This window comes from Ascidiella aspersa, chromosome 1 (assembly GCF_963924565.1).
Source record: "Ascidiella aspersa chromosome 1, kaAscAspe10.2, whole genome shotgun sequence".
NCBI lineage: Eukaryota > Metazoa > Chordata > Ascidiacea > Phlebobranchia > Ascidiidae > Ascidiella > Ascidiella aspersa.
Window position 1 is genome coordinate 32,833,929 of NC_139447.1, and position 16,931 is coordinate 32,850,859.

The window sequence follows — 16,931 nt, forward strand, 5'->3', positions numbered from 1 at the left end:
AAAAAGTTTTCATCAAAAAAAAAAGAAACTTTAAACGGCGTTAAACTATATAGATTTAGCTACGATTGGTATAAAGCAGGGGTGGGCAAACTACGGCTCGCGAGACGCATGCGGCTCTCCGATAAGTTTTTTGTGGCTCTTCTAGTTGAATCATAAAATTCCAAAATTTGTAAAGGTTACCAAGAGTACCGTTTATAAACGTTTTCTCTATTTTTCTTTTCTTTATTTTCGTTTATGACGTATCACTAGACATAGAGTCCGAGTTAGTTAACAAACGACTGATATTAATAAATATTTTGCGTTTTATTTGGCTATTACCGGTATTTTTATTGGATTATTACCGCTTCGTTACTATTCTGTTATTATTGCGGCTGGCCTTGCATTATTTACCATTTTTGTATTAAAATAATTTTGAGGCTCTTTCGGGCTTGTATTTTCTGCAAATGGCTCTTCCATTGAATACGTTTGCCCTCCCCTGGTATAAAGAGATTTAACCGAGTTTGGTGTCAACTTGTTCAGTTATTAGAGCGCATTCCTTGAGTGCGGCTAGGAATTCTTGCGTAGCCTTGGACTGCTGTACTGGTGTGTTGGTGGCTGTAGCTCCGTACTCCAAATAACCAGGTGGAATCCACGACTTGGCCATCGGACGTTCCGCTACCGGGCCGAAACTTCTGCCCGCTAAAAAATGGTAAAAAAACATTTTGTTTTGGAGAAGGAAAACACGATGTTTCAAAGCAGTTCTTTAGGTTAAAGGTATGTCACACGAACAAAAAAATCACAGACATTTAAAGACTGTTTACAGAAAATTATTTGATAAAATAACAGCAACAAATAGGTATTGTCTCTCAGTTCCCCTGCTAATAGACTAAGTGATAGCAGAGAGAAAAAATTGCCACCCATCCAAAAATATTCGACAAAACACCTTTCCCCGCTAAAAAAGAGTGGTAAAAAGTTTTAGGCAAGGAATTTCGATATATGTTTTTGGGACAAATTGTGGTTTTGACATAGGTTTCGCTTGAATACTATTTTTGGTTTGCGTAGCAGTTACTCTTATTAAAATTTAAAACCGGCTACTTCTGGTGAATGCGATTTTGCTTTTAAAAAACTGGGTCTATCTTTGTTAAAATAATTAATTAACCGCGCTTAACTTGAAGTGACACTTTTTGGGGACATAAAGAATAAGTTAAGTACGTAACAAGAAGACGGTATTTAATTCACACGCAGAATTCAACATTTTACAAGAAAAAACATTACATTTAGAAAACACAATTCAAACAGAAAAAGGTCTTGAAAATCAAAAGCTGAAAAAATACTAATTCAAGAAATCACAGAAAAAGCTTCAGAGTGATCATAGAAATCAAGCACTGCAAATGCAATCACAGTCAAAAAACTTTCTAAGCTTACCACCGCCTTTGGAAAGGCAATCATCACACGGACAGGCTTCATTGTGAGAAAATGCTAAAAATGGACGAAAAATATTGCAATACCTTTAGATAGTGGTTGGCAAACTGTGGGCCCTTTAGTAGCGAGCTATTATTTAATGGATTAGTTTTATCCTCGAGTCTACCCTGTTTTCGTGGAGGTTTTACGTAGTAGGCGGGTCTTCAATAGACCTGGAAAAAGTTTTTTGGGCCGAGACAAAACAAGTTTGCCGACCACTGCTTAACATCAACCAACCCGTTTCGTAAAAGGAAAAACGTTGATATGCGATATTTCTGCAGTAGCTTAAAGTATGTATCACCGTTGTCAGATAAAAAAATGACAAAAATTAAATTTGAATATATTAATCTCAGTTTACATGAAATCTAAGCAAATATAAATATAATATAGGTACTTCAGACTTTTTTTATTTAAACCTTAATCTTATTGCCTTCAATTATTAATAAAACATTATACGCATTATATAAAACTTTTTAAGAAAAATTAGGACATAAATTGTGCTTTTGACTTGCGAAAAGCCAAAGCAGGAATATAAACTTGCATTACTTACATTCGATTTGTTGATCGAGCTCACAGCAGAGTTTGTGCAATTCACTACCTTTTCCTCTTACCCGGTTGCCTGAAAACATTAGGTATTTTGTTACCAAAGTTATCACAAGGTTCTGTGGACTGTTCCATCAGTGTTGTAACGACTTTTCAAAGTTTAACTTTTTTCCAAAAAAATAAGACGAGCAATGGCTTAAACTTCAAATTAAGTTTCAAGTTAGTGCTACGTAAAGTATTTTAAAGAATGGAATAAATTAACCGGCTTAAATTGAATATTATTTAGAACCTAGTACATACACTATGTTTGATGGGTGACTTAAGTTTATAGCAGTGGTTCTCAACCGCCGGTCCGTGGACCGGTGCCGGTCCGCTTCCACTTTCCTGCCGGTCCGCCAAATATATTACAATTTTATTTCTCAATTGCAAAATTCAAGACGTTGAAGGCTTATCCATCAAATTTAGAACGTCGCCAGCTCCGTAATTTGCAGCATTGTCACGTAACATAGAGTTATTGGTCTACTTTCGACTTAATTGTACGTCACAATGCTGCGTGTTTTGGCCAACTGTTTAAAACTAGGCTACAACTCGTTTAAGTGCTAAACTTTAAGACCAGTTGTATGTGAATGCTAAGAAGTGTTTTAGTTGCATACTGTTGCGTTATTAAATTTTGGGTTTATTTAGATTTTTGAAGGTCCACCGGTACGCAAAACTTGTTTTAAAATTTTACCGGTCCGTATGCTAAAAAGATTGAGAACCACTGGTTTATAGCTTGAAGATGAAGGATTAAGTGCCAAGTATTGAACATCTCTAATTACAACACAGGTACAACTCACCACCTAACAGAGACAGCATTGGTAGTATATGTGTAAATTTCAATAAAAATATAATTATGATCTAATTATTTTTGTAAAAACGTATGTTAAAATCTTTGCAGTTAATCAAGTAGCCAATTAAATGTGGCTCTTGGTCTCTTACTTGTTGGCAACCCGTGATATTATAGTATTGGTAGCTGGAATAAACTGTCAATTCGGACATCCCTCAACACAGGTACAACTCACCATCTAACACCAACAGCATTGGTAGTAGCTGCAGTAATAAGGTTTGGTATTTTGGAACTTGACACACCGGGTTCGTCAGTTTGTTGATTCCGTCGTGGAGACGCAGCTTTTTGAGTGACGAGATTCCCGTCAGGCATTTTAAGCGCTCTATGTTGCTCAGGAGGTTGCCGGCCGCTAAAAGTTCTTCGAGGTTTTCCATGCCTGACAGACAGTCTGAAGAAAATAAGCTTGTAAGCTAAAATTGAATGTTCATAGTTAAACAAGAGGTGAAAAAACTTAAAAAATCACTGGCCATACAAAAATAAAAAATGTTGCATCAATGTTATTTGTAATTGAAATATCAAAATACCAAACCCTATATTTGAGTCTAATACAAAAACTACTACTCATTAGTCAACGATTCGACTTGATTTGCTATGATTCAGCAAAAGCAATACCTGTTTTTGTTTAAAATAAACTCACATTATTAAGCAAATACTTTTTTATCCTAAAAATAAACTTCAATGTGTTTAGTTACAAGTCAAATTAAGATATGAATTGTCACTTATCAGATCATATTTCAAATTTTAAAAGGTTGATTATAAACCATTTTTTGGCTCGGCAGCAGACATCAACTAAAATTAAAACAAGATTTATAAAAATACAAGACATCACAGAGAAAACTAAATGCCAAAAAAATAAAAGACAACTAGATGACTAACCGATGTTAGTTATTCTGTTGTCTGTGATGTTTAGACAGGTGATCATTTTAAGTTGCGCCAGAGGCCGAATTGAAGAGATTTTGTTGTTGCAGACATTTAGTCTGGTGATATTCTTGCACCCTTCCAGGGATGAAATGTCCTCCAGTTTCATTCCGACCAGTTTGATGAAGTGGACGCTTTCAAGGTCAAACTCTCCGGCATGCTTAAGAAGCCTTTTTCGTGTGAGCACATTGTCTTCACCTAAAATCGGAGTTTGGTTAAAATGAGTCTTTTAGGGTTACGCCCAAATGTGGCAAGGGTGCGAGACCAACTCAAAAACTCTTTTTGAACTTTGGGGTCTTTCGTACACTTTTTTCGTAAAAAAAAGGACAACCAAGCTCCTAGCTAAAATTTGAAACTGAAAAGGCGAATCGTGCTTAAAATGTTTTGTGAAATTGGGTATTACCAAGATTTAACGGTGAAACAGGCCAAATTTGCCTGCAAGTTATAGTTTGCCCAAACCCAGTCGAGACCTTTTTCAAAGAAATTCGCCTTAGGGCAAAGTTTTACTTATGTCCATCTTAACTTAATGGAGTGTTGCGCTTCCAGGAGTATTATATGCTATGTTCTGTATAGCACGTTGAAATGTTGATTGATTATATGATACTGCTGGAAGAGCAACACTCCATTATATATTATGCCTGGCAGCAATAGCTTATTTCATCTTAACACAATCCTTTCCACAATTTTTGAAAGTTTATTACCTGTTTGTTGTGTTATAAATACAAAAATACTTGGATTAACATTTAAATATTACATTACCAAACAATAGCACAGTGTTGGCATAAAAGTAAAAGAATGATTGACTTACCTTCACCATTTGACATTTTGCTGTTCTTAGTGATTTTGTTAATTAGTTACATCCTGAAGAAAAAACATATTTCGTACAGTTGTACACAATTTTGGCATAACAGCAGGTATTTTTATGAAAGAATAGAAAACATTACAAATTAATATCACATGAAAAGATAAGTTTGCTTATCAACTCTTCGTGAAGCAAAACAAATAATAATATCACAAATAAGCAGCATAAAAATTGATGTCTAACAGTTTAAAGTGGCTATTTTTTCATATGTCATAATAAGCAGAAAAATATAGTGAACCTTTTCTTCACACAACAAAATCGCCTCTATTTTATTCTTTCTGGTTTCAAAATAAACTTATTCCAAATTGGTTAAGTCAGAAAAGTATTTCCAAATTGGTTAGGTCAGAAAAGTGTAACATATTAGGTTCTAAGAATTTTTCTAATTAACTTATCAAGAATATTGCATTTAAAATTCTTTGAAAGGAGTTTGCGTATAAATCTTTTTGTAAAACTTGTTGAAAATCACTAGTGTGAATAGCATGGGAAAAAGTTATGTATGAGCTGTAATGTAAATAGAATGCAAAAATATCGGTAGCAGCAGAATAAGGCCACTTGTACAACTGGAACTTATTAAATCATCATATTCCCAACAACAACAAAAAGCTTAGTGGACAAAGCTGGTTGAATAATTTATTTGTATTATGTAAAAGTGCTTTTCCATTTAGCCAACTGCCTTATGGCCAACAAACTTAAAAAACAAAAATAAAGAACTTTACTCAAAAGTTCCAGGAGAATTAACAGAGGCAAATGGAGAGTTCACCGCACTGTTCGGAGTTGCCGGTGACGACCAGTCACTGTCGCCACGGTGACGGTGTTTGTGCTTGTGTTTATGTTTTCGCTTCTTCTTTTTGTCTTTGCTCATCAGAGGTTGTGGCATTTGGATCGTTCCATGTCTGGACGGCGTCGGAGTGGCTGAAAAATCATCCCTCATAGGGGAATTCCAGGCCGAGGAGGTTGACGGTTCCGCAACCCCACCAGGAGTGGTTGGTCGGGAGGGGATGTCCATGTGTGACAGAGAAAGTAAGCTCTGTGCAGCCAGAACATCATCTGTGTCCAACACGCTGTGACTCCTCGAAGTTCCTCCGAATTTGATCTTCATCTTCAACTTTGAAGCTGTATCACCAGATTGCGATGAAACGACTGGCATTGAAACTGGGCGTTTTAGTTTCACAGATGACGGTGAATCAAAATCATCGTATGGACGTTTCTCGCCATGCATTGTGCTTGGATTTATCTGAGTTTTACGCTCTTTTAAGTTTACGACAACACCAAATTGTGGGGCTGGCAAGCAAGTCGGGCGGCTATTGCCAAAAAGCTTGTGGTAAAGATCAATCGCCTCTGATCTGAGACGTGAATCGTAGAAGGTTTCATGGTTAATGAAATTCCAGAGTCTTTCGACCAACTCTGGGCAGTTTAGGGTCGTCTTTGTGTCTTTGGTGAACGGTGGGTTACGCACCAGGGAATTTAAAATGCTGTGCTTTATCTCTGGTACAGGGTCGTGCATCGCAAGGTCTAAGATCCAGTTTAGCTCTACGGCACTTGCAGACACTTTTATTAGATCCACAAGGCACTCGATAGCACTCAGTCTAACATCCCGGAAAAAGCCATAAACGGCATAACTTTTGAACAGATCGGGGTCAGCGGGTAGATGGCCATTTCGTTGGAGGTTTCGAATAGCTCGGAGACAGCTGACTGTTATTGTGTACCTGTACGAAGGCAGGTGTTTTTCTAGGTTTAGAAATCGAGTAACTTCATCGACAATGGCCCTGACATCATGCGGCAGTGTTTCAGCCGTGATTTTCTGCTCTGCGGACATGGTAACGGCAGGAGTGACAGTGTTACTTAGAGCGGTCACCAAAGATGCTCGGTAGTAGTTGTCAGAGTACTTATTCTTAGAGTTGTCGTTAAATTTAACAAGGTCCAGTAGATACTGAAGAATTTCTTTGGGAGAGATACCATGAACATTTCTGAGCATTGACATTGAAACGGGAAGGTGCTTTTGAATAAAGTACTGTTGAAAATCAGAAAAGTCGTTCATTTTCACAATCGGAGGTGATGTTTCGCAGCAGAAAAACCTGGTGAAAATGCTGATCAACGGCGGAGGCCCAGACCAGGATCCTATCATCTTGTTTGCAATTTTTGCCAAACAAACGCAAGCTTCAATTCGCACCTTGTAGTAGTACAACTTGTGCTCTATGATTTCGGTAAGTGCAGATCGTGTGGCACTCGATTCTAACAGCTCCAGGGTTTTAAGAGCTTCTGATTGGCCGATCACGTCTCGCTCAAAGCGAGCCTGATACTGCCACATATAGTCAGGCTGCTCAAACTGGACGATGCGAGGAATCGTTACGTCAGGGTCTATTCTTATCCAAAGTACAGGAGACTCGGGGTCCATGGCATTCAAGTCGATGTCAGCTTCTTCACCATTCAGAAGTGGGATTTTCTTTCTCTTATTGCGCCTGCTTTTTGAATGGCACGGCAAGTCATGTTTCGTTGTGTTTTCTTCAATCTGAATTGTGTGGTTGAATGATCCATCGAGCTCTTGCACTCGTACCATAAGTGGACCAACATATTTCTGTGTGCCTTTACCCAGTAGATCTTGCTTGATGTCAAGCTCAACTGTGTTGCGCTTTCGGTTGAAAACAAAGCAGCTACGAAAGCAAACAATCCCTCCTTTATTCACCCACTGGTCAATAAGGTTTGAAATGTCTTTACCTGAAACTGTGTAGGTTGATTTTAAGAATCCGGCAGTGGAGAGTAGCATTGTAGTCCAAGAGGAAGTTAAGACCTTTTGCTGGGCAGAAGTGTTGGCTAGCGAGAGCAGCTTGTTGAAAGCTTGCAGAAGCAACTGCGGCCCGATTCGGTTCTCGATTTGTCGCATTATAATGTGCGCTTTACACCTTAGCATCTTGTAGTGCTCTGTTGAAACTGTGTGAGGGTGCTTGTGTGAAAAGTGGCGTGCAAATGAAGAGTCTTTGTTGTCGTAATGAAGTACAACAGGCCCCAAGGTGGTTTCGTACTTGCACAGCTTTTCGTTTTCAGAAGCAACCCAATGACGGTATTCGCTGTTGCCGAAGGTGCTCCTCAACCAGAGGCCGTACAGATATCCAGAAATGCCAGCGGGAACCCAATAGTCATTCCAACTCTCCCTAGCCATAAAGCAGCCAAAAAACTGCTCGGCTATCTCTCTTGCCATGTGCTTGCGAGTTATCGGGGTCTGATCTAAGACTATTTTACTGTACAAAAGATTAGCGCTAAACAAACCCACGGAAGCGTAAGGCAATGCGTCTTGGTATGCCTGATCCACAAACACTTGCTTATAGCACGAATAGGGAAAGCGGAAACTTAAAATTTCCTCGAAAAACTCTATGATCTCATGGCACGTTTCCGTTGTGTGTTCAAGTAACGGCATTAGCTGTGGCAGGCAAAAGTGAGTGACCTCATGCATATGGGGGTCGACCAAGATCTCGAACGGACCCACGGCCAGACAAATGTTCGGCGCCGCTGTTGGAATTGTTAAAATGTAGTGAAAGGTCTTGCGCTTTTTGTCTGGAGTAAACACCGTTTCCACAAGATCTCCGCAAGACACAGCTGTCATCGACTCGTCAACTGTGAACTCCAGTTTCCAAGTGCACGGCTCTGAATACACGTCGATGCAGGGAAACCATAGGCGGGCACAATTTTCATGTCCGTATGTGTACAAATGGGTGCCAGTGTCTTTAAAACTGCCTTCACCATCTGGCACAACAAAATGGATTCCGCCTTTTGGGTTTTCAAGTGTAAAATCCATGCTCACACAAATCGGTTTTTGGTCTTTGACGGTTTTGTGGACCTCGGGAGGAATACGAATGACCACTTCACCATGGTAGCCGCAATCCTGGTCGACATTTTCAACAGCTGACAAGTGGCAAGAGCTTAAAAACTCGAGGTTACGACTTTTGGGGTCTCGTTGAGTCAAATCAAGGGACGGATCCTGGTATTGAAATGTGGTTTCGTGTCCGTCAACGCAAACTCTGTGTATGCGCGTTTGCTTGCAGTTCACCTTCACAGTTTTCATGTCGCTTTTTCTAGGTTGTAGCATGAGCTCGACAAAACCCATCAGCGCTTTCCGCTGAAAGTTAATCGACGTAATGCATAGCAGTTGATGGCTCAGTTTAAATGGTCGATGATGGTCACTTTTCTTCCCCTTTTTATCCATTTTTAGATGTCAGTTTTTGTCTAAATCCACACTTAAGGTGAATGCAGCATACAATAAAATTAATTATTCATTATAATTATTTTGCTAATAGTCTGCATTAATAGGAAAGTGGTAGTTTGGGTTGTTCATGTGCCATGTTCAATTGAACTTCTGCATTTAAGATGGCATCTAAGCAACACAACAAGTCTAATGTTATTTTTTTTGTATTTGAGGCATGTGCTTAAATTCTAAAAAAGATAAAGTAATATACTTAAATTTAAATACCACATTATAAAGTTAGTTGCCATACATTTTAGGAGCATATCACAGAAAGAAACCTATTTTAAAATGAAAAATTCAAAGCTCTTTTTTATTAACAATGTTTATAATATTTAAACTTGGATTGAGAAACACTGATATATACAACATCGTGGATTTTATTAAAATTCATTTGAAAATTAAATGAATTGTCAAAAGTTTCATAGTTGTGTTTAACCTAATTCAAATTTGGGCGATGTGGTCTAGAAATCTACCACAACAAACATTATTTGGGTTAGCGTTTGGGTAGGTTAAGCAATATTATTAAATAATAGTACTTGGCCCAACCTAACTTAAACCGACACTCTAGCCCAAATACTGTGTGTTTCCTTAATAATTGTTTCAGCGATTTGGTAGGAGTCTAGACCAGCGCCCGAATTTGGAACAATTAAAAATAAATTGCTAATCGCCAAACAAGATTAAAACACGTGTTCTATATTGTACAAAAAGCAGGTGAATCTTGCTTTTAACCTGAATGTTGAAAGTACAAGTATGGCGCTCTTTTACTTATGTAGGTGAAAATTAATAAAAAAAAAACTTTCTTTAAATGCCGCATACCACAATGCATATTGTTTGGGTCAGGGTTAGCATTTGGTTGAGGGTGGGTCAAGTTATTATTAATAATAAACATAATAATACTTGACCCACCATCACCCAAACGCTAACCCGCACCCTAACCCAAACAATATGCGTTGTGGTACGCGGTATTATTTTGTTTTGTTTTTTTGCATAATTTTCACGTACATAAGTAAAAGAGCGCCGAATTTTATTGTGTACGCTACAGTCAACAGTGTAGATTTGCTATTCTGCATTCTGTGAAGGTAATTTGTGTGCAGGCCTGATTAAGTACATTGCACACGACACACATTTTGAAAAATAGTTAAAATTTGGGGAATTCGAGCCTCCGGTGTGCAAAAAACGTAATTGCACACCTGCTGCAGAGCTGCACAGAGGAGATCTCCAATGCAGAGTCGCAGACTGGGTAAACTTGGTTGAAAATAACCAAATTCTATGGTGCTCGTCAAAAAGTCATTTGTTTTTCAGTATTAAAGTATAAAAGTGTAGAGAAGACTACAAAATTTGAGAAATACACTAAAAATATTTCAAAATATTTCCCAAGGCCATGGACCACAATTCTTCAAAAGTTATTAATGTTTAAGCACTCTATGAGGATAGGCAGCAGTGACGTCATAACAAATGGTATCGCGCGGTCGCGGCGCTTCAAAATTATTGATATCTTCTACGCTAATTATTGAAATCTTCTACAGTGTTTTAACTCAGGCTTAATCAAGTTGCATGGTAAAGGTGCTAGCTAGCCTATAGGGTTACTTCTTGCTTGTAGGCTAATATTAAAAATTAACGTTTGATTCGACCTTTGTTTGTTGTTTTATTTGGGTGTGGTTTTGATGGATAGACCAGTAAATATTACATATTCCTGCCTTTTACTCATCGCTATTGTGGACCCATCATTTCTGACATTCCAATAAAAATGCCCGTTCGCTTAATCAAAGGGTTTAATCGATATCCTTATTTTGCACCTGGAGACGAATAATTTGATTTTCTATTCACTTCGTTCGTTATTATGATAACGTATTCAGTCAACCGCTGCATTCTTACTGAAGGCTGTTTATAGGGCTAGCAAAATCACGGGTAAAATTTAAGGTAATAACAACAAGAAAGTTAGCTTTACAGCCATCCAATAATTTCCGACTGATAGTTCAAGACAAGTAACAATGGCAAATCTATCGGAAAGCTTTATTCTACAGCGATTTGACGACATTATCAACAGCTCCGAGTCCACACAAAGAAGTCACTTGTGCGGATTTCTTCCTTTCTGTTCTAGCTCACCACTGGCTTGCAGCGACGTGGTTATAATCGATTGCGATGATTGTAGCGTCCATGGAGCGGTCACTTTTGCCTTGTTGGTCAACCTGTTGGTGCTGGCCATTATACTGGCAAACGGTTTTCTTATCTGGACTCTGACGAGAAAGGGAAAGCCGAAAGGCAACTACGAAAAGCTGAAGTTGTCTCTTGCTGTTTCGGATGCTATTACAGGTAAGCCTAACCTACTGTATATGTAGTTAGAAATTTACGATAATATCGAAACGGATCCTGTGATATGCTAATTAGTAGTATTCGTAGCCTACTAGCCCGATACTAAGGTGGCAGTAGCAATTCAATTGCAAATAAATATAGAAATTATAGCCATGAAGTGCGTACAAACGGAGTTATTGGTACCTTAAAAGATAAATTTGTAACAAAAAACTAGTAGCTTAATAACTTGGTAACTTAACCTAACCCTATAAGGTAAATTTGATTTAATAATAAAAAAACATTTGTTTTTCACCTATTTTGCTTGTTGGAGCCATAGTTAAGACGTCATTAGCCATCGGATAATATTGCGATACTTTTTGTCTATGATATCGGTGTCGGTTTCGTAATAATATTTCAAGTATATCGGAAATACCTTAAATAAGTGTGACAAATAAATAAGTGTGTAGGAGCGACTATTACTATTGATCAGATGTGACAAACAAACGTATTAAAAAAATTCCAAGTTTTTTTTCAGGTTTATTTCTTTAAAGCAGAAAACTTTTTTATAAAGAGGCTTTTTTTAGGCGTTCATGTCCTAATCGTCATGAACGTGAACTTCAACTTGACGATCCATCTCACAGCAGACGAATTAAACAAACACCAGCTGCAGCAGAATGGTTCCCCACAAGCAATCGTAGGAGGGATCTTGTACATCTTGACCTATTCGGCTTCAATGAGCCACCTCATTTTGCTGGCAGGACAACGCCTTGTCGCAGTAGGCTGGCCGATTAGATACAAACAGCAAAGAAATGTCGCCGTGAATCTGCAAATCCTGTGCGCCTGGGTACTGGCACTCGCATCAGCGGCCGCACCACGTTAGCAAATGTTATAATGGTTTATTGCTGCTAGTAAAACTCGATTTTTTAGTAAAATTGCAATTCAAGTCGATGTTATGGCATGTTATAGATGTTATAGCAACTTATCAAATAGAGTCATTCCCATACAAAATAAATAATAAACTATATTAAAATTAGTATATTCATTTAATGCCATCAATATTTCGTATAGCAAGCACCAAAAAATTGAACATAAAAACACAGACTTTACGTCTACAATTTGAGTGCAATAACCAACTTTTTGCGAAAGTTGTTTTCAAATAAAACACTCGGATTAATGTACTACGTTTGTCAAAGTAATTACACCCACTTCAAGTCACACAACACTGGTGAAACGTGTTGATATTTAGGCCAAAATACTCAAATGTTTACAGCTCGCCCCCTATTTTTACGACTTTTATACTTTCTAGCTTGATTTTATACCTGAGTTAGTTTTTTAAACGGCAATTCTATGTTTTTATAAGGTATGTGGATAAGTTATCTTACTATAGAGTCAGTCCTAAAAATAATGACCTGCGAAATATTAGGATATATGGCATGTAGTACCATATTTTCTGAACGCATATGTTCACTTTTTTACCTTTGAAAGTAGAAATTGCTGCGTTGCTGCAAATCTGCAAATCAAATCATGGCTAAAATTCCTATATTAATTTGAAATCCGATCGATATCAACCTACTATAGGACAAGTATCGATACTAGCACTTGGCATCGGGCATCGGCTTCGATCCGATACTATCGGACATCCCTAGTCCTGTATATTCAACTTCACTTAGGCTTATATACTTGTTGTTTTCAGTCAGTTGGCCCGATGACCTTGTCTTTACTTATTCCCACTCGGCCTTCCTGTTCTCAGTGACTGCAGTTGACCACACCAGGACCCGGACTATGGCGCTTTTCATGGTGACACTCTTCGTTCTTCCGTACTTAGTCATGGTAAGAAGTTTGTTGGGTAATTACTATTTTCGATTGCTTCGAAAAATTATACCATCGCTTGCTGTATTTACCAAAGTATTGTAAAACTAAAAAGTTAGCCAGATAAGAGAATAACAGCCGTTGGTAGCCTACGACAACTGAGTAATATTGGCTATTAGTTATCTTAATCTTGGTTTAGGCCATTTATGATTCTCGCTTAAAATGACCAATCTACCCCTGTATGTTTAGTTCAAGTTATTTAATTGGGTTCAAACAAACAATCTCAAACAAACAAAAAGTTTTACCTAAAAGAAGCAGCTCAAAAATCACTTTTATGAACCTTTAAATTGACCTATTTCATTCAAAGAAGAGTTATAATGATTTTTCGGATGTAATATACAATTCGCAGTCTGACAATCTGTACCTTGAAATGCTAGTAACATTCAGTTTCGAATCATTGAAGTCAGACAGTACAGTGGTCAATGAACCCTGTTGAAATGTACAAATGTTTTAAATTTCAGACCGCTCTTCTTGCTGGTACGTTCGTGTTAGTTCAAAGGTCACGGCCTACCAGCATCCTGCATCAAGGCAGCTCTTCTCGCTTTCAAGCATCAGTTATGGCGAGAGAAAGACGAGTTCTCAAAACCATCGTGCTTATGGTGATCGGCTACACTTTAACTCTGGGTGGGTTTCTATTACGTGTCTTAACCAGATGGACCCGGAAGTGTTGTTAAAACAAATATGTGAAAATAAAATAACGCCATTGAGTGATTCGCCCAAATGATTGGAACCGATTTAAGTCGATTTAATTCACTCCACAAAAAGGTTCAGTATACTGAAAAGTGTTAAAAAAATATTTTGGTTTTATTCGTGGAAAAATTATTGGAAAGTTTCGGCGTATAAAAATTAAGCTAAATCCCCTTTTTTCTGATGTAAACAGTCTCCGACGTTATCAAAATATTTTGGTATATGTTGACTTCAAAATTACCAATATGTGGCGTTGGAAGAAAAACAAAATGGCAGGAGTCAAACCAAAATTATGTTTTTTTTTCTTTGTAAAATGAATTGCTGATAGCTAATAGCTATACATTAGTGCAGCAACAAAATTGGGCCTGTTTATTAATTATTTCACCCTGAAACGAATTCTGACAGGTTAATTTATTTACTCCGCTGTAGCGCCATATTGAGCCTATCATTTAAATTGAATACTGTTTTTTCGCAAAAAAAGTAAAAAAAAAGTAATATTTAATGTGAATTTTAGAAAAAAATAGTCTTTTATTTTTCAGTACCGATTGTCACAGTGGCCATTTTCACTTACGTCGGTGTACTTGGTTGCGAGGGACTGTCATCTATATATCCCCCTTGCTTATACCTGAGCATAGGAAACAGGTGCGTTGCACACGTGGCAAAAATGGAAAATTACCATGGGTTTAAAGCCCTTTAAAGTGGGGTTATTGTGTATTTAAAATATCTGCATAAATTTGTAGCTATATCCAACGAAACGTCACCCCATGCCCTTTTGCAGTTTTATCTCATTGAAAATATGTTTTTTTGTTTTAAGATCATCCAAGACCGTATTTCTGACCCCTTGATATTGACGTGTACTTACATCAGTTGTGATTTGCAGTGTCGAAACAAGATTTTCTTTAATAATTACAGGTGTCGAGGGTCATAATGTAAGAAGGCCTAACACAGTGTTGTATAAACAAGTCTTTTTGTTAGGGCTAAGGTTCCAGTCAAATTTTGATAAATAACACAATTTGATAAAAATGTCCTACTTAAAAAACCTTGTTTTAACCCAAAGTCATTTTTTGAAAAGACCTAAACAGGTGCTTTGTCCAAAATATTCAAGTCAGGTCATTTGTCCATAATAATTTAGTTAAGGTAAGTCATTTTACCAGGACGACTTGAGTCAAGTCAAATTATTTAAAAACAGTGACTTAAGTTTAAGTCAAGTCACTGACAAGTCATTGACAACTGGTTATTTGTTCGCAGCCTTGCCAACGTTATTGTGTACAGCTTCCGTGACGAACATTTTAAAAAGTCGCTGAAGGAACTTTTCTGCAAATGTTCCCCGAGGATTGGACGTCTGGGAAAGAAGAACACTCTTGTAATGGACAGCAATGGAACTTCTTTGTCGCAAATATCTTCGAGCGTCTAGATCGCTGGTTCTTGCGGCCCGCGGCATAATTATATAATGATCCTAACACGGTTGTTATTACCTTATGGACGAAAATGTTAATAGGATGCATAACTAAGCTTAGGACAATTCCATGAAGCTTAGTATATAATTTGCAAGTACTAATTTTTTCGTTTAATAATAATTAGATCTAGGGATGTCCGTGACGTTTTATTTCAGTACAAAAATTTAGTCGCCTCTTGTTGTAAACCAGGGGTCGGCAACCTAAGGCCCGCGGGCCGGATCCGGTGTAATTTATCCGGCCCGCCACTTCCTTGACAAACCAGACACGAGTCTATTTCAAATATTTTTTGACTATTTTAACTACGTAAGTGCAAAAAAAGTTATAAGTCTAGTAATGCTAGTTTGTTTACGTTATGATGCTCTTTTTTGAACTAGATCAGCGCTTCTTCACCGTTGCGCTGTGGAGACGCCAAGCGCGTCGCGGACAAACGGAACACGTATTTAAAATATATTGGACATAAATTTTTTTTTACTTTTTTTATTTTTTTTTTCGGAAATGTAATAAAAGCTTGCAAGAAATTAAAAAGAAACGCCGGTATACCACACGTTTTTAAGTGCAAAAAAGATCTGAGACCCTCCTGATTCACAGTTGTTCTAACATTTCAATAACACAATTCTTAGTTAACATTTGTGCGGCCCGCCGAGACCTTTCTAGGATTGGTTTTGGCCCGCAACTAGAAAAAGGTTTACCCCTGTTGCAAACCATACAATTTTTAATAAATTTACCTTTCAGTGTATATAATCCCTGCGTTGAATCGCAAATTATAGCTAAAATTCCTATATTAAATTGGTTTTGGATAGGAACCGATAACACCATTTTATCGGACGGATACCGATACTACAACTTGGCATCGGGTATCAGCTTCGATCCGATAATATTAGACACCCTTAATTAGGTCAAACAAGGTGGATACAAAATTTTATTTCCGGCCCGCGATAATTAATTTCTCATAGTTGTCTATTCTGAAATGATAAATATTTGCTGAGCTTTGGCCTGGATGCAAATGTTGCTATAGTTAAAGTTTCACAAACTCTTTTTGGCGTTCTTTTCCTAAATTTTTATCGCCCCCCTGTTTCTGTTAAAAGTCGTCTTAATATCGTGGTTGTAATAAATACTCAATATTGGATAGCTGAGGCCTACACTTACAGGAAGTCTAACCAAACCCAGCCTATATCGTTTGTATAAATAAATTTATATAGCTCTTATGGTTTAAACGTTGATTTCTTTCCATTGGAATGTTGGCTGGTGAAGCAAATTCAATTTTACGTTCGTAGAAATGTTTCAGTTCAGAGAAACGGTTTAAAAAACTTTCGCCTAACCATAAAAAAAAAACTCAATTATATAACATGTTGGCGCTGAACTCAGTTAGCTGATCCTCGAGTCTTCTTCAATAACTGCTTTTATTTCAGCCCAGCGCAGGTAGAACAAGACTACCGTTTCAAACCAGTGATATTCAGAAAATCTTTTTTGAGACGCACTTGGAAACGGTTACTGACTTGTAACGTACGTAGCCACTAAGCTTAGAAAATTAAACTGTAACAAACCAATTTAACACCCCTTTTTTAAATCCCAATTAATTGATGCCGTTTTTTTGCGCAACAAACGTCGAATGCATATATTATAATCCTATGTTCTGCAAACATTTTATTATTATCACACATTAGAAAAAAACCGAAAACATTGAAACGAAGCAGCAGGGTCGTCGTGACGCACATTTTGAGAACTTTCGTCGAAACACTA

General features: G+C 37.5%; 3 protein-coding genes across 4 annotated transcripts; 1 reads left to right on the forward strand and 2 right to left on the reverse strand.

Moving 5' to 3' along the window:
- Positions 1–281: 281 nt before the first annotated feature.
- Positions 282–5,338, reverse strand: LOC146169840 (leucine-rich repeat-containing protein 61-like). 2 transcript variants are annotated; one of them, XM_083396400.1, is made up of 6 exons: positions 4,596–5,338; positions 3,746–3,985; positions 3,045–3,257; positions 1,991–2,059; positions 1,405–1,458; positions 282–678 (listed from the first exon to the last, which is right to left on the reverse strand). In XM_083396400.1, exons 1-6 carry the CDS (start codon positions 4,609–4,611, stop codon positions 491–493), a joined length of 780 nt encoding a protein of 259 aa, XP_083252526.1. In that variant the 5' UTR covers positions 4,612–5,338; the 3' UTR covers positions 282–490. The 2 variants fall into 2 exon arrangements, with proteins under 2 accessions (XP_083252526.1, XP_083252527.1); XM_083396401.1 differs by lacking the exon at positions 1,405–1,458 and having other exon boundaries at positions 4,596–5,337.
- On the reverse strand, positions 4,649–8,935 carry LOC146169841 (transcription initiation factor TFIID subunit 2-like). The gene has a single exon (XM_083396399.1). The coding sequence runs from the start codon at positions 8,845–8,847 to the stop codon at positions 5,362–5,364; it is 3,486 nt and encodes a 1,161-aa protein (XP_083252525.1). The 5' UTR covers positions 8,848–8,935; the 3' UTR covers positions 4,649–5,361.
- A 1,942-nt stretch (positions 8,936–10,877) lies between these two features.
- LOC146169842 (uncharacterized) lies at positions 10,878–15,148 on the forward strand. Its single transcript, XM_083387587.1, has 6 exons — positions 10,878–11,199; positions 11,763–12,053; positions 12,872–13,008; positions 13,509–13,671; positions 14,274–14,376; positions 14,983–15,148. Exons 1-6 carry the CDS (start codon positions 10,878–10,880, stop codon positions 15,146–15,148), a joined length of 1,182 nt encoding a protein of 393 aa, XP_083243713.1.
- Positions 15,149–16,931: the final 1,783 nt, after the last annotated feature.

Excerpts from the sequence above, each read along its gene's own strand:
- LOC146169841 (XM_083396399.1), bottom strand. The coding sequence starts at position 8,847 with ATGGATAAAAAGGGGAAGAAAAGTGACCATCATCGACCATTTAAACTG.
- LOC146169840 (XM_083396400.1), bottom strand. Across the intron at positions 1,459-1,990 it reads GCTCGATCAACAAATCGAAT|CATTTTCTCACAATGAAGCC; the intron begins GTAAGTAATGCA and ends GTCCATTTTTAG. Across the intron at positions 679-1,404 it reads TTGCCTTTCCAAAGGCGGTG|CGGGCAGAAGTTTCGGCCCG; the intron begins GTAAGCTTAGAA and ends ACCATTTTTTAG.
- LOC146169842 (XM_083387587.1), top strand. The coding sequence starts at position 10,878 with ATGGCAAATCTATCGGAAAGCTTTATTCTACAGCGATTTGACGACATT. Across the intron at positions 12,054-12,871 it reads CGCATCAGCGGCCGCACCAC|TCAGTTGGCCCGATGACCTT; the intron begins GTTAGCAAATGT and ends TGTTGTTTTCAG. Across the intron at positions 14,377-14,982 it reads TACCTGAGCATAGGAAACAG|CCTTGCCAACGTTATTGTGT; the intron begins GTGCGTTGCACA and ends ATTTGTTCGCAG.